General features: G+C 41.0%; 2 protein-coding genes across 4 annotated transcripts in view; one reads left to right on the top strand and one right to left on the bottom strand.

The window, feature by feature from the left end:
- Window positions 1-5,763, top strand: part of LOC133662241 (leucine-rich repeat and fibronectin type-III domain-containing protein 4-like) — a 64,471-nt gene extending 58,708 nt beyond the window's left edge. For all 3 annotated transcript variants that reach the window (XM_062066062.1, XM_062066064.1, XM_062066063.1), the window contains one exon: window positions 3,052-5,763. In XM_062066062.1, the coding sequence (XP_061922046.1) occupies window positions 3,052-4,354 (1,303 nt within the window). In that variant the 3' untranslated portion in view covers window positions 4,355-5,763. The remainder of the gene's footprint in view (window positions 1-3,051) is intronic.
- The window catches only part of LOC133662242 (pyruvate carboxylase, mitochondrial-like), a 687,704-nt gene that overhangs the window by 266,376 nt on the left and 405,304 nt on the right, over window positions 1-16,024 (bottom strand). The window lies entirely within an intron of this gene.

Here is a 16,024-nt window from a genome sequence, read left to right on the forward strand (position 1 = left end):
AAATAAATATTACTTTTTTTTTGTTTACTAGAGCATTAATTTGACCATTTAAAATCAACAATAATAAAAAGGAGAAGCTTGGAAATAGCATAAAAATGCCCCAAAAACTTGGAAAAACGCGATTCATAGCGTTACTTTTTGGTGTAACCATCATGAGGGTTCTGTTCAGGTATATTTCTTTTATATTTTGATAAATCAACATATTTATGTATTACTAAATTTAAATAGGTATTGATCAATCTTTAAGCTGTGTGTATTTGATTTCAGTTTGCTTTTGACATCTTATTTAGTAGGGGTGTGGGAAAAAATCGATTCGAATTCGAATCACGATTCTCACGTTGTGCGATTCAGAATCGATTCTCATTTTTTAAAATTCAATTTTATTTTATTTTTATTTAGTTTTTTTTTTTTTTAGTTTTTTTTTTTAAATTAATCAAGCCAACAAAACAATACACGGCAATACCATAACAATGCAATCCAATTCCAAAACCAAACCCGAGCCAGCAACACTCAGAACTGCAATAAACAGAGCAATTTAAAGGAGACACAAACACGACACAGAACAAACCAAAAGTAGTGACACAAAAATGAATATTATCAACAACAGTATCAATATTAGTAACAATTTCAACATAGCAGTGATTAAAAATCCCTCATTGACATTATCATTAGACATTTATCACTTTGTCCAATATTTTCACAAAGATAAAATAAGTCATATTTTTGGTTCATTTAATAGTTAAAACAAATGTACATCATTGCAAACAGTTGATAAAACATTGTCCTTTACAATTATAAAAGCTTTTTACAAAAATCTACTACTCTGCTTGCATGTCAGCAGACTGGGGTAGATCCTGCTGAAATCCTATGTATTGAATGAATAGAGAATCCTTTTGAATCGGGGAAAAAAATCGTTTTTGAATCGAGAATCGTGTTGAATTAAAAAAAAAAAAATCGATTTTGAATCGAATCGTGACCCCAAGAATCGATATTGAATCGAATCGTGGGACACCCAAAGATTCACAGCCCTATTATTTAGAATTGTAGTTGAAACTTTTACAACCTTGTGTTGTGCTCATGATGGCGTAACCAAACTAGATTTCATTTAATGATCTTATTTTGAATATTTATTCCATTTTTTACATTTAGTATATTTCAATATTCATTTATAAACATTGAATACATTTCAAATATCAATAAAATGCAATTGCCTTCATCTTATAGGGTAATGTTTAGTTACACCCAGTCATGAGCGTAACACTAAGCTTCATCACTTTGGCTTGTAATATCTCTAATTCTGGTGGTGTTTTATGCTTTTTTCTTTTTGGAACACGTACTATACATTTAATACAATAAAGTCCCATATAAAATTATGTTTCCAGCAGTACTTTAATTTTGCCTTTGAAAGTAACACTCCAATATCCATTAGTGGAGCTGTGCACATTTACAACATTAATAATGTATACATACTATGCAAAATTAAAAAAGGTAAGCTTTTAGTAAAACATTTTTTCTTTGTAATTGGTTTTTAATCTTCATTAGTTACTTCAAGTTATTACAGTATGTCTCTATACCAGTGGTGCTTAACCTTGTTGGAGGTACCGAACCCCACCAGTTTCATATGCGCATTCACCGAACGCTTCTTTAGTGAAAAATATATGTATATATTTTTTTCAAATTCAAGAAAAAGTTGTATGTTTTTTTACTGGTGCACAAAATGAACCGTGCATGAACATCACCTTGTTCAAAGAACAAAACATGAACTCACAACAAATTACACACCTTACACACATTACCATGAATTGATTAACGTGGACCCCGATTTAAACAAGTTGAAAAACGTATTCGGGTGTTACCATTTAGTGGTCAATTGTACGGAATATGTACTGTACTGTGTATTCTCTTCCTTTGCAATCTGCTAGTAAAAGTTTCAATCAATCAATCAAAAAACCTGCAAATCAGATGGAAAATTAGAGGGAACATTGTTTGGGGGTATCCATAATACGCTGATAGGGAGACGTTTTTATTTACACAGTAAGTCGGATGTCTCTTTACCTCCGTGGCGGAGGCTCCACCGAACCCCTGAGGCCGACTCACCGAACCCCTAGGGTTCGATCGAACCCAGGTTAAGAACCACTGCTCTATACACATATTTATTTTTAATTACATCAGCACCGGAAGTCGTAAAATAAGCTGTTCACCTGGCGGGGGTTTTTCGGGGATGAAGAGGGAAGTCCTTCTTTAGCTGCCATCTTGTTTTATCATATATTGCTGCCTTGGCACGTGTCCATGTTTACTTTGTTATGCACATTAAATCAACAAAATATCCTGACTTTGGAGCAATGTTCACGGACTCTAGTATTTGGCTCTCTATTAGATGCAATGGTTTTCCGTATTGGGACCATGTTTACGGTCGTAACTTGTTCACAGAGCCTCATATGGAAGGTACTTATCTTTGTTGATGTCTCAAGAAGGGTAGAAATACAACAACGCACACACACGTTTATTTTATTATGCTACAAATACACATGGATGTTGTGTAAAAAAAACAACAAAAAAATGCCTCCGTGGTTTGTTTGCTCTTACGGCTGCTTAGGGAGACAAATTCATTCCCATCCAAGTCTCAGTTTAAAAGCCAAAATAAGCATTCGCCGATCACACGTTTGCAGCAGTGCAACACAACTAACTGCCTTGTAGCGACACACTGACACAACTGATGGCCATTTCACTTTGTCAAAAGCCCTAAAAATGCCTCAGCCTTACAGTAATCCCGCTATTACCTAAAATGGCCTCTTAAAAGGTGCGAAGACCTACAAAATTTGCCTGACGTTTGCTTCTGCCAGCTATTCCAACGTCACACACACACTGATGCACACAAACTGGCAGACAGAGTCCTCTTTTCATGCTCCCTGGGCACACTTTTTATCTATAGCCTCATTTTCCCTTCCTGCTGTATTCACTCCACCCTCCAGGTTCGCTCAACGTTTTCTCTCTATTACTGCCACTATTTTACATTCCGCCCTAACCATCCTTTTGTTTCTCTCTCCTTAGGATCCTCCCCTCCACCAGTGACCGCTTCATGTTGAAGAACTTGGTGTCGGGAGTAGATTACAACTTGTGCGTGTTAGCCATTTTCGATGACTCCATCACGGCGCTGGCGGCGACCAAAGTGCTGGGCTGCGCCTCCTTCTCCACCAAGGACGTTTACCCGGCCTGCAGCTCCCTGCAGGCTCACTTCCTGGGAGGGACGCTCACCATCTTGGTCGGAGGCGTGGTGGTCGTCACACTCCTCGTGTTTACTGTTGCGCTAATGGTTCGTCATCGCGTCTGCAACCACGGTGACCACATCATTTGTCACAACAGCAACGCAGAGGCAGGAGTCGGGGTTTGTGGTCAGGGCGGAGGGGTGGTGGCTCGGGACAAAGGAGGGGAAAGAGGTGGGTGCTACCAGTCCAACGGTTCTGGGGACATGATGATGGTGGTCCTACCTAATGGCCTGCCCTCCAAGAGAACGGAGGACAAGGAAAAGGAGGCGGCTGATTCCGCATCAGCTCTTCCGCCGAAAGTCCCCCCGAAGCCCAGAATCAAGCCTAAGGTCAACCTGGAGCAGTTTCTTTCCGCCGGGGGCGTGGTATCCACCATGGCGGGAGCGGGAGGGGAGATGGCCTTGGTGGTGCGGCAGAGGAAGCTGGAGAAGGCCCTAGAGTACACTTCTGAAAGTGACAGAACTCCGCTCTACTATTCCCCCTCCATCTCATCCACCCTGCCTCGCCATTCACGCTCCAGGGAATGCCCAAGACCCCGTCTGGAGCGAGAGCTGACCAATCATGCCAGCTTCTCCTTGGCAACGCCCCTAAGAGACTCTGACCTGCTGGACTGGAGGATAACATCCACCAGCAGGGACAAATGGAACTCCTCTCAGGCTTATCAGAGCCCTGTTTCACCTCTTAGCCCCTGTGGGGCCGTCAGCAAGCGGCGACACTCACTGGACATGGGCTCCTCTGTTGCCCTAGCAACCGATGCGGCCACAACCGTTGCCAAACGCTACGGCGCTGTCAGCTACGCCAAAAGGCTGAGCGTGATCTGGACCAGGCGGAGCCAGTCTCTTCATGGGATGCTGGTGCAGTGCGCCTCCACCACAAGCACCGCCTCCTCAAACACCAGTGAGGAGGGCGAAAGCGGTGCCGGATTTGGGGCGCATTGCGAGTTCCAGCGTGGATACATCCACGCTTATAACACCACCAACTCCAACTCTAACACCGAGGTTGTCGCTGGCAGAGCTATAAAAGACAGGGGCAGGGACAAAGCAAAGGATGGACGGAGTGCTGAAGAGCTGGAGGAAAGTGTCGTGTAGAACGTCTGTAGGAGAAGGTTGGGAGTGGTCGTAGTTAGGAGAAGAAATGAAGACTGCAAATGACAGATGAAGGATTGTAGCTAAATAAGGGGAACAAGATCAAGTTCAATAACCAAGAATAGAGAGATTTGACAATAAATAGCCTGAGGGGGGTTATCCTCAAAGAGAGTCAGAAACACAAGCAAAGGTTTTCCAAGTAAATAGATAGAGAACTCAGCGTGGATCCCAGAAAATCCTCAACACTAGTAGAAGCAGCCTCAACCCACACAACAACACCCGGCCTAGCACCGGATCAAGGACCATCGCCGGCACTGCAGGGAGGACGGCACATTACATTTGGATGTGGCATCGACTTAGTCAATGTGTTGTTGTTTTTTTTGTGACTCAGCTAAACGCAATGAATGTGACTTCTGTGTGTCCTCTGTGTCTGCACTTTGGCCGACCATGCCTCTGGATTATAGGAGCATAAATACAGAGCTGGCCGTGATCAATCCATGTGCGCTGGCGGCGCCGCAGTGGAGCACGGACATTATTAAACGACAGCCGGATTACAATGGAGTCGATATGGATTACAAAATAGTGGAGGTGTGTGATGGAAAGTTTCCATGCTGCTTAATGGTGTGCATGCGATGACCGGATCAGGGAGCGGATGTGTGTGTTTGTGTAGGGTGTTTTCCAGTCGACTGTTCCTGTTACATATGTTTTAATGTTTTGGCAAGGCGCTGGGAACAAGGACGATTCCGTTCATTAAAGGCTCAAGAGTTGAAAGACAGAATTATTATTATTTTTTTTTTGCAGTTTGGACTGAAAGCAACAATGTCCACTGAGATGTTCTTTTTTTTTTTTCTTAGTGACTTCATTCGTGCCACACGAATTGTCTTTCTATCAAACCGTGAATGTTTTCAGAAAGGATGCACTATAAAGAGGACACAGACATCATGAGCTGGTTGGGACTTCAGAGCATTAAAGTGGGACAACAAAACAAGATGATCTCCTAACTCCAATCAAAAGAGTACATATATATAGTATATAAATATACTGTATATATCTACGCGGACTACAATAATTGTATTTGTCGCACTGTGTGTTTCAGTTCTACAGACTTTTCTGGCAAAGATGTTAGGCAAAACAACAACAAAAAAAATAGAGAAAATGTGATTTATCATTTTTCATTTTGGGGAAATGTACAATTGGTGATGAGTAGGCATAAAATAAAGATATAAAGCACACAAAGCACAAACACAAGCCTATGAAAACGACATATTACATAAATAATGAAACATTACTGTTGTTCCCTTACAATTTTTTTGTTAATTTTGCCAAAGTTAATATTGTTCTCTTGACATGATATGAATAAAAAAAATATATGTATGTAACACTGACTGCCTCATGAACAAACAAAATAAGACAATGCACAACTTGAGTTTGGTCATTAATGGATGGATTTTTTAATTTTTTTTTTGCAGAAGTTGGACTGAACTACTATTTGCAACACAACCTCTTGATTTATTTAGGACAAAAATCCGGGCCCTAATTTGACTAATAACACATTCGGCGTAACTCAGAGCCATGTGTATAAGCCTGTAGTAGAGTGTTTTTCAACCTTTTTTGAGCCAAGGCACATTTTTTGCATTGGGAAAAATGCGGAGGCACACCACCAGCAGAAATCATTCAAAAACAAAACTCAGTTGTCAGTAAAAAGTCGTTGTCGCAATTGTTGGGTATGAATTTAAAGCATAACCAAACATGCATCACTATAGCTCTTGTCTCAAAGTAGGTGTACTGTCACGACCCGTCACATCACGCCCTGACTTATTTGGAGTTGTTTGCTGTTTTCCTGTGTGTAGTGTTTTAGTTCTTGTCTTGTGCTCCTATTTTGGTGGCTTTTTCTCTTTTTTTGGCATTTTACTGTAGCAGTTTCATGTCTTCCTTTGAGCAATATTTGTACTTTGTTTTAGCAATCAAGACTATTTCAGTTGTTTTTATCCTTCTTTGTGGGGACATTGTTGATTGTCGTGTCATGTTCAGATGTACTTTGTGGACGTCTTTGCTCCACAGTAAGTCTTTGCTGTCGTCCAGCATTCTGTTTTTGTTTACTTTGTAGCCAGTTCAGTTTTAGTTTCGTTCTGCATAGCCTTCCCTAAGCTTCAATGCCTTTTCTTAGGGGCACTCACCTTTTTGTTTATTTTTGGTTGAAGCATTAGACACCTTTTTACCTGTACGCTGCCTCCCACTGTTTCCGACATCTACCAAGCAATTAGCTACCTGCTGCCACCTACTGATATGGAAGAGTATTACACGGTTACTTTACCGAGCTCTAGACAGTACAGACACTCAACAACAACACATCATTTGCGGATTATAATTACTGGTTTGCGTAAAATATTTTTAACCCAAATAGGTGAAATTACATAATCTCCCACGGCACACCAGACTATATCTCACAGCACACTAGTGTGCCGCGGCACAGTGGTTGAAAACCACTGCTGTAGTAGACATACAATGCGTCACACATGAGCTAATGGAGAGCATCTGTCTGTAGCTAAAAAAATGTGTGTGATATTTACATGGTGGTCTTCAGAATCAGAATCAAAAATACTTGATTAATCCCAGAGGAGAAATTAAGATTTTCAGCACAACCCCATTCAAGATCAGACAAATATTACAGGGAGACAGAACAGGATCGCTGAGGGATCTGCCAACTTCCGGCGCCCCTTACAAAAAAGGTGAGAAACAGGTAAACGCCTGGGCCCCTGGGGAGGGGGTCCAGACTGAGGCCAAGGGGGAAAAAAACTCATAGCCATAGCACACATACGCATGTGTGTAAGAGGGAAACATCAAATATCGAAGAACACAAAGGATATTAAAGACATTTAAAGAGCAGAGCTGATGCAACCAAGAGTAAAAACACAACAAAACAAAACATATACACTGTGGTGGCCTCTGTGGTGTTCCACGCCATCGTCTGCTGGGGTGGGGGGGAGCATAGCCAGAGACAGGAGCAGACCCAACAAAGTAACCAAGAGAGCCGACTCCACCCTCGGCCACCCACCAACTCTCGGCCAGTGTCCAGTCCATTGGATGCAGTGTGCTCCACCAGCAACCCAGCAGGTTCTTGCAAGAAAATCAGTCCTACCAGTCCAGGTTTCTGGCCTAGTGGGCACACATTGGCGAGTGTAGCAGCGCCTTAAAGGCCAACTAAAATGAAATGTTCTTATTTAAACGGTGATAGCAGATCCATTCTATGTGTCATACTTGATCATTTCGCGATATTGCCATATTTTTGCTGAAAGGATTTAGTAGAGAACATCGACGATAAAGTTCGCAACTTTTGGTCGCTGATAAAAAAAAGCCTTGCCTGTCCCGGAAGTAGCGTGACGACGCAGGTTGAAGGGCTCCTCACATTTGCACATTGTTTACACCAGCAGCGAGAGCGATTCAGACTGAGAAAGCGATGATTACCCCATTAATTTGAGCCAGGATGAAAGATTTGTGGATGAGGAACGTGAGAGTGAAGGATTAGAGTGCAGTGCAGGACGCCAGGATGTATCTTCTTTCGCTCTGACCGTAACTTAGGTACAAGCTGGCTCATTGGATTCCACACTCTCTCCTTTTTCTATTGTGGATCACGGATTTGTATTTTAAACCACCTTGGATACTATATCCTCTTGAAAGTGAGAGTCGAGAACGCGAAATCGACATTCACAGTGACTTTTATCTCCACGACAATACATCGGCGAAGCACTTTAGCTACGGAGCTAACGTGATAACATCGTGCTTAAATGCAGATAGAAACAAAAGAAATAAGCCCCTGACTGGAAGGATAGACAGAAGATCAACAATACTACCAAACTCTGGACCTGTAACTACACGGTTAATGCTGTACCGCCTGGCGAAGCCTAGCAATACTGTTGCTAACGACGCCATTGAAGCTAACTTAGCAACGGGACCTCGACAGAGCTATGCTAAAAACATTAACTCTCCACCTACGCCAGCTCTCATCTGCTCATCACGACCCGTGCTCACCTGCGTTCCAGCGATCGATGGCGCGACGAAGGACTTCACCTGATCATCGATGCGGTCGGCGGCCCGGAGACGGAGAAAGTTAAGGTGAGGACAGCGGCGCGCGTTGTAGCTTTCGACGACACCCCGGCCGCCATCAGAGTCGGCAAGAAACATATATTTCCCCAAAGTTACGTACGTGACATGCACATAGCGCCACGCACGTACGGGCAAGCTATCAAATGTTTGGAAGAAAGCTGCGTACAACACGGTAGCGCGTCTGCTATCCAACTCAAAGTCCTCCTGGTTGTGTTGCTGCAGCCAGCCGCTAATACACCGATCCCACCTACAGCTTTCTTCTTTGCAGTCTCCATTGTTAATTGAACAAATTGCAAAAGATTCACCAACACAGTTGTCCAGAATACTGTGGAATTTTGCGATGAAAACAGTGCTGTTTGTATTGGGATACAATGGTGTCCTAATACTTCCGCTTCAACCCTTGACGTCACGCGCATACGTCATCATACATAGACGTTTTCAGCCGGAAGTTTCCCGGGAAATTTAAAATTGCACTTTATAAGTTAACCCGGCCGTATTGGCATGTGTTGCAATGTTAAGATTTCATCATTGATATATAAACTATCAGACTGCGTGGTCGGTAGTAGTGGGTTTCAGTAGGCCTTTAAATGAAAAGCCTCTACAGATCATGTGCTGGTGAAGATATTTAAATGATGGCAAGTTATCGCTCTTCTGGATCACATGTTGCCAGTCATCCAGCTTTAGAGGGAGAAGAAGAGAAGATAACAAAAGACTGACTAAAGATTAAAAAAAAAGTCAGACAAGAGCAGCAGAAAATTGATGCAGATGTCGAGCAGGAAACAAAAAGGAACAGGAAGGAGGCATGGATAGTGTTGAAAAACAAGCCGCCTCGACCTGTACCGTGCCGTTATTTTAAGGTTGTTTATTATCATGTAAAATAGACGGATGCACTGGAAGAGACAACATGGCGGCGAGGAGGCAAATGTTTGTCCAAAAGAGTTGATAAAGTCATCACCATTTTTCTATCACCTTTATGATAATGGCCCTCCATTTAATTCCTATCTCTGGTCAAGACTGGGTGAAAAAATATTTGCGACTCGTCATCCTCACTTTAATGAGCTTTTCCTGACCTTTTCAGTTCGTCTGCCTTCATTTTCTGTCCTTTTCATTTGCCATTCTGAAGTTTTTAAGGTTAGAAAGAAAAAAAAAAAAAAAAAATCACTGACTGGCCCTAAACTCGTCTGAATATATTTTGTCATTACGTCACTGTTTTTTTGTGTGCTTGGGTAGCTTCAAAAAATATTTCCAAAAACTCCTCCAGTGTCTGAATTATTTGTTTAAATAGTCAAAGAAGTAAAACAAAAAAAATTTTTAAAAATAATAATAATCACTGACTGGCCCTAAACTCGTCTGAATATATTTTGTCATTACGTCACTGTTTTTTGGGTGCTTGGGTAGCTTCAAAAAATATTTTAAAAAACTCCTCCAGTGTCTGAATTATTTGCTTTGACTAGTCAAAGAAGTAAAATAAAAAATAAAAAATAAAAATAATAATAATCACTGACTGGCCCTAAACTCGTCTGAATATATTTTGTCATTACGTCACTGTTTTTTGGGTGCTTGGGTAGCTTCAAAAAATATTTTCAAAAACTCCTCCAGCATCTGAATTATTTACTTTGACTAGTCAAAGAAGTAAAAGAGTGCAAATGTGAGGAAACATGCACATTCCAAAATAATGTGTTCCAGTGTATTGCAACAAGCTGCGAGGGGAAATTAACCTAAAACACAAGAAACGGACATTTAGGACTACGTGTCACATTCACTACTCTAGAAAAAATAGGGATATTCAGTTATGCAAATTTCATGCACTTTGATCTTTACAGATTAATTTCAATTGACTTCTTCTAAACTTTTAAAAGCACATAATTGAAGAATTCACATCAACAAATGAGAAATCCATGAATAGATCAATAAATGTCCGAGTTCAATTAAACTTGGTATTCAAACCAGGAGTGCACAATAAATATCGAATAAAGTTCAAGTTAAAATCCCAACAATAGTCACACACACACACACACACTAGGTGTGGTGAAATTATCCGCTGCATTTGACCCATCCCCTTGTTCCACCCCTGGGAGGTGAGGGGAGCAGTGAGCAGCAGCGGTGGCCGGAAATCATTTTGGTGATTTAACCCCCAATTCCAACCCTTGATGCTGAGTGCCAAGCAGGGAGGCAATGGGTCCCATTTTTATAGTCTTTTGTATGACTCGGCCGGGGTTTGAACTCACGACCTTCCAGTCTCAGGGCGGACACTCTAACCACAAGGCCACTGAGCAGGTCTAAATAAAATAAATGATAATAATATATGGTGTTGGGGCCTGTGTAAAGAATCATGACATCAATTTGATAACATAAAAAAAATATTCGGATAACTGATTTAAAAAAAAAAAAAAAACATAACCCACCCTAACCCACCATGTATTGGTGGGTTAGGGTGGGCAAGTCAAGTGCTTCTTTTTTCTCCTAAGTGCTGTAAATAGCATAATAAACATCTCCTGAGCCAACTGTATACAAACTTGACGCTGAGTGTGTGGGATCTCTTCAATGTTTCAGAGAAACACATTTTGCATGCGTATTTGCACTAAATGTTCTGCAAATATTCTGCTGTTTGGTAAAAAAAACAAAAACATTGTGCTTCAACACATCAAACCTAATCACCTGAAACGCTATCGCTACATGTGGCTAAAGGAAGAAAGAAAGATTGCCTACCACCGCGGGTTTGAAAAGTTCAAAACATTTGCCGGAGACGACCCGAGGACTAAAGTGATACGTGATTTCATCATGGAAGTGACGGTGCTGGACAGTCAGCCCTTTACCATCGTTTGTCAGGACAAATCTCCAGGTACAGTTTGGCAAATCCACCTTCCTTTGAGTCTGTCATTCCTCCAGGTATGCATACACTAGTCAAATCCAAATGTAAAAAATAATAGATATAAATAAAAGTAATCAATTACCTATATCTCCCATGGAAAGCTACCTGCAATGGTATTGTCTTTAAAGGCCTACTGAAATGAGATTTTCTTATTTAAATGGGGATAGCAGATCCATTCTATGTGTCATACTTGATCATTTCGCGATATTGCCATATTTTTGCTGAAAGGATTTAGTAGAGAACATCGACGATAAAGTTCGCAACTTTTGGTCGCTGATAAAAAAAAAGCCTTGCCTGTACCGGAAGTAGCGTGACGTCACAGGTTGTGGAGCTCCTCACATTTGCACATTGTTTACAATCATGGCCACAAGCAGCGAGAGCGATTCGGACCGAGAAAGCGACGATTACCCCATTAATTTGAGCAAGGATGAAAGATTTGTGGATGAGGAAAGTGAAAGTGAAGGACTAGAGGGCAGCGGAAGCGATTCAGATAGGAAAGATGCTGTGAGAGGCGGGTGGGACCTGATATTCAGCTGGGAATGACTAAAACAGTAAATAAACACAAGACATATATATACTCTATTAGCCACAACACAACCAGGCTTATATTTAATATGCCACAAATTAATCCCGCATAACAAACACCTCCCCCATCCCGTCCATATAACTCGCCAATACAAATCAAACACCCGCACAACACACTCAATCCCACAGCCCAAAGTACCGTTCACCTCCGCAAAGTTCATACAGCACATATATTTCCCCAAAGTTACGTACGTGGCATGCACATAGCGGCACGCACGTACGGGCAAACGATCAAATGTTTGGAAGCCGCAGCTGCGTACTCACGGTAGCGCGTATCCAACTCAAAGTCCTCCTGGTAAGAGTCTCTGTTGTCCCATCTCCACAAGCATGCGTATCCAACTCAAAGTCCTCCTGGTAAGAGTCTCTGTTGTCCCAGTTCTCCACAGGCAAATGGTAAAGCTTGACTGTCATCGTTCGGGAATGTAAACAATGAAACACCGGCTACGACGTAGCTACGTGTTTGTCTTGCTGCAGCCGGCTGCTAATACACCGTTTCCCACCTACAGCTTTCTTCTTTGCTATCTCCATTGTTCATTAAACAAATTGCAAAAGATTCACCAACACAGATGTCCAGAATACTGTGGAATTTTGCGATGAAAACAGATGACTTAATAGCTGGCCACAATGCTGTCCCAAAATGTCCTCTACAATCCGTGACGTCACGCGCAAATGTCATCATACCGAGACGTTTTCAGCAGGATATTTCACGGGAAATTTAAAATTGCACTTTACTAATCTAACCCGGCCGTATTAGTTTAGTTTAGTCTTTATTTGAAGGCACAATGCACAGAAACATTAAGCTCAAAGACAGATATGTTCTGTACCAGATTATAGCTAAATAGCTAATTTTCATCTGCAGTCCCTGGCTACCTAAATTAAAGGGATACAAAAATCATGCAATAAAATTATGACAATAAAAACATACTATAGCATGTTTTTAAATTAAGAAAAATCATAAAATGCCCTTTCATGTATACATCCTTAATATACAATACAACCACACCTCATTTACATCATCACACAAAGACAATACATGCTTTTGTTCACATCTGTCATCATTTGTAAAAACAACCATGATTTTAACAGACACACCTCACAATTTACAATGAAAATGCTCTCATGGATAAATATAATACACATTAGGTTGATGTGTCAAACATAATGCCCACCTTAGTGACCGTGTGAGCAGCTTTGATTGCTCCAAAGCCACCTTTTAACTTTAATTGTGAATGAAGAGTAATCTGTTAGACTTTTCAAGTTTGTTGTGAGGTCGTTCCATTCCTTTATGGCTTTATATGAAAAGGCTGATTGTGCAAAAGAGGTTTTACATCTGGGTACGCTACACTGCCCCCTGGTGGAGGCTCGTGTGTTTCTAGTTGTCACAGCAGATGTAAACTGGACAAAGTGCTTAAGTGGCGCTGGTGCAGTGTTATTTAGGATTCGATGGGCCCTTCGTATTGATGCTAATCTTTGAATGTTAGCTAAATTTAACAATCTATATTTTTGGAGAACTAAACAATGATGTGGTGTTGTGGTTTTCGGTCAAGGATTTTGAGGGATTGTTTGTGCAAAGTTTCCAATGGCCTCAGTGTCATTTTGCTTGCCTGCGACCAACATGTTATACAATAATAAAAACGAAACATAATCATTGCATTAAAATAAGTTTGAGCTGCCTCCAGTGTTAATGAATTCCTGATACATTTGAACGTTTTTATGTTGTATTTAAGACTCTGGCACATCTGTTTGATATGTTTTTTAAAGCCAAGTGTTGGCTCTAAAATGACACCCAGGTAATGATATTCACTAACATTTTGTATTATTTCCTTATTAACCGTTATATTTGGAAAGGATGACATTTTATATTTGTTTACAAAATACATTGTTGCAGTTTTCTTACTGTTTAATGTAAGACAAGAGTCATGTAGCCATCTTGCCACCTTCTCCATGGCTGCTGTAAGTTTTCTGGCAACCGTTTCAGCGTCCTTTCCCCAAGTATAAATAACAATAATAGTCATCTGCATACATCTGGATATTTACATCCTCACATACAGATGGCAGGTCGTTTATATACATTGAGAAAAGAAGAGGGCCAATATTAGAGCCTTGTGGCAGGCCAATATCAGTAGCAGTGAGACTGGATGTTGTGTTATCAATACGGACACATTGGGTCCGACCAGATAGATATGACATAATAAAGGCCAGAGTATCTGTCGACAGTTTAAAAGATGTTGATTTTGTAAGTAACGTGGGGTGACTGACTGTATCGAATGCCTTGTGGAGGTCTAAGAATATTGCTCCAACTACACCTATATATAGTATTGGCATGTGTTGCAATGTTAAGATTTCATCATTGATATATAAACTATCAGACTGCGTGGTCGGTAGTAGTGGCTTTCAGTAGGCCTTTAAAAATATATATTGTGCATCCACAATCAAACAGTCCTCTTCATCATTCTGTTCACACTTTGACATCATGAGAGCAAGACACCACTGAAGAGTTGATCAACAGTACCTCGCCACTGCAAGGCTTCAAACAGGATGTTGTCAGAGGGAAGCGGCCACTAAGGTTAAAGTTAAAGTTAAAGTGCCAATGATTGTCACACACACACTAATGCAGTGAAATTATCCTCTGCAATTGACCCATCCCCACAGGGGAGCAGTGAGCAGCAGCTGTGGCCGCGCCCGGGAATCATTTGGTGATTTAACTCCCAATTCCAACCCTTGATGCTGAGTGCCAAGCAGGGAGGTAATAGGTCCCATTTTTATAGTCTTTGGTATGACTCGGCCGGGGTTTGAACTCATGACCTACCGATCTCAGGGCGGGATACTCTAACCACTAGGCCACTGAGCAGGTCCAGAGTGTCAGGGTGTCACTCGCAGGTGATACAGGAGACATCCCAAAGGTATATTTTGTGTCACCTGTTATAGATGTCATTCAATTCAACTGCTGAAAGTCACTAAAATGTTTTGTTGATGTGCCAAAGTAAACATAGATGTTTTCTTCAGCCTGTTGATTTGCATCACATCTTTGGTTCGGTTGGAAAAAAAAAGTCGGACTACAGGCGCACTTAAAATCCTTTCATTTTCTCAAAAATCAACTTTGCGCCTTATAACTCGGTGCGCTTTGTGCATGTATTAATTTTGGTTGTGCTAAGCGGCCTCGGATCAACCAATTTTATATGGTACATGATGTCTTGATAAATGTGACCAGTAGATGGCAGTCACACATAATATATACGTGTGGACTGCAGTTCGACACCTGTTAATAAATGACACTAGCAAGCAAGATCAAAACTTGGATGTTTCATTGAGAACACAGAACATTACACTAGGGTTGTACGGTATACCGGTATTAATATAGCACCGCGACACTAATGAATCATTTTCGGTACTATATCGTCTCTGAAACAAACCGGTCCCGCACCCACCTGCGCCCGTGTCGAAGTCACGTCGTGACATTGCTGGTTTTACGAGCAGACGATCATGTTCGGTAGCACACAATCACGGAGTACTTACAAGCAGACACAGTGTGTAGACAGAAAAGGGAGAACGGACACATTTTGGCTTAAAAACTAAAGATAAAGGTGAAGTTATAACACTGAAACGCCCTCAGGAAGAGGTGCTTTAAGACATGGCTAGCTAGCTAAACAAACGCCATTGGTGGATCTACACCTGACATCCACCGAAATGATATCAAGTCTAGGCACGTATCTAGTCGATGATTACGTCGATATTATTTGGCATCACAACATCTTATTTCGTTTTTTTTAAATGTATATAACGTTTATAAACTCAGGATATAGGTCCCTGGACACATGAGGACTTTAAATATGACCAATGTATGATCCTGTAACTACTTGGTATCGGATTGATACCCAAATTTGTGGTATCATCCAAAACTAATGTAAAGTATCAAACAAGAGAATAATAAGTGATTATTACATTTTAACAGAAGTGTAGACAGAACATGTTAAAAGAGAAAGTAAGCAGATATTAACAGTACATGAACAAGTAGATTAGTAATTTATTTTCTACCACTTGTCCTTAATAATGTTGAAAAAATAATAGAATGAGAAATGACAATATGTTACTGCATATGTCAGCAAACTAAT

The sequence above is a fragment of the Entelurus aequoreus genome, linkage group LG12, assembly GCF_033978785.1.
Source record: "Entelurus aequoreus isolate RoL-2023_Sb linkage group LG12, RoL_Eaeq_v1.1, whole genome shotgun sequence".
Classification (NCBI taxonomy): Eukaryota; Metazoa; Chordata; class Actinopteri; order Syngnathiformes; family Syngnathidae; genus Entelurus; species Entelurus aequoreus.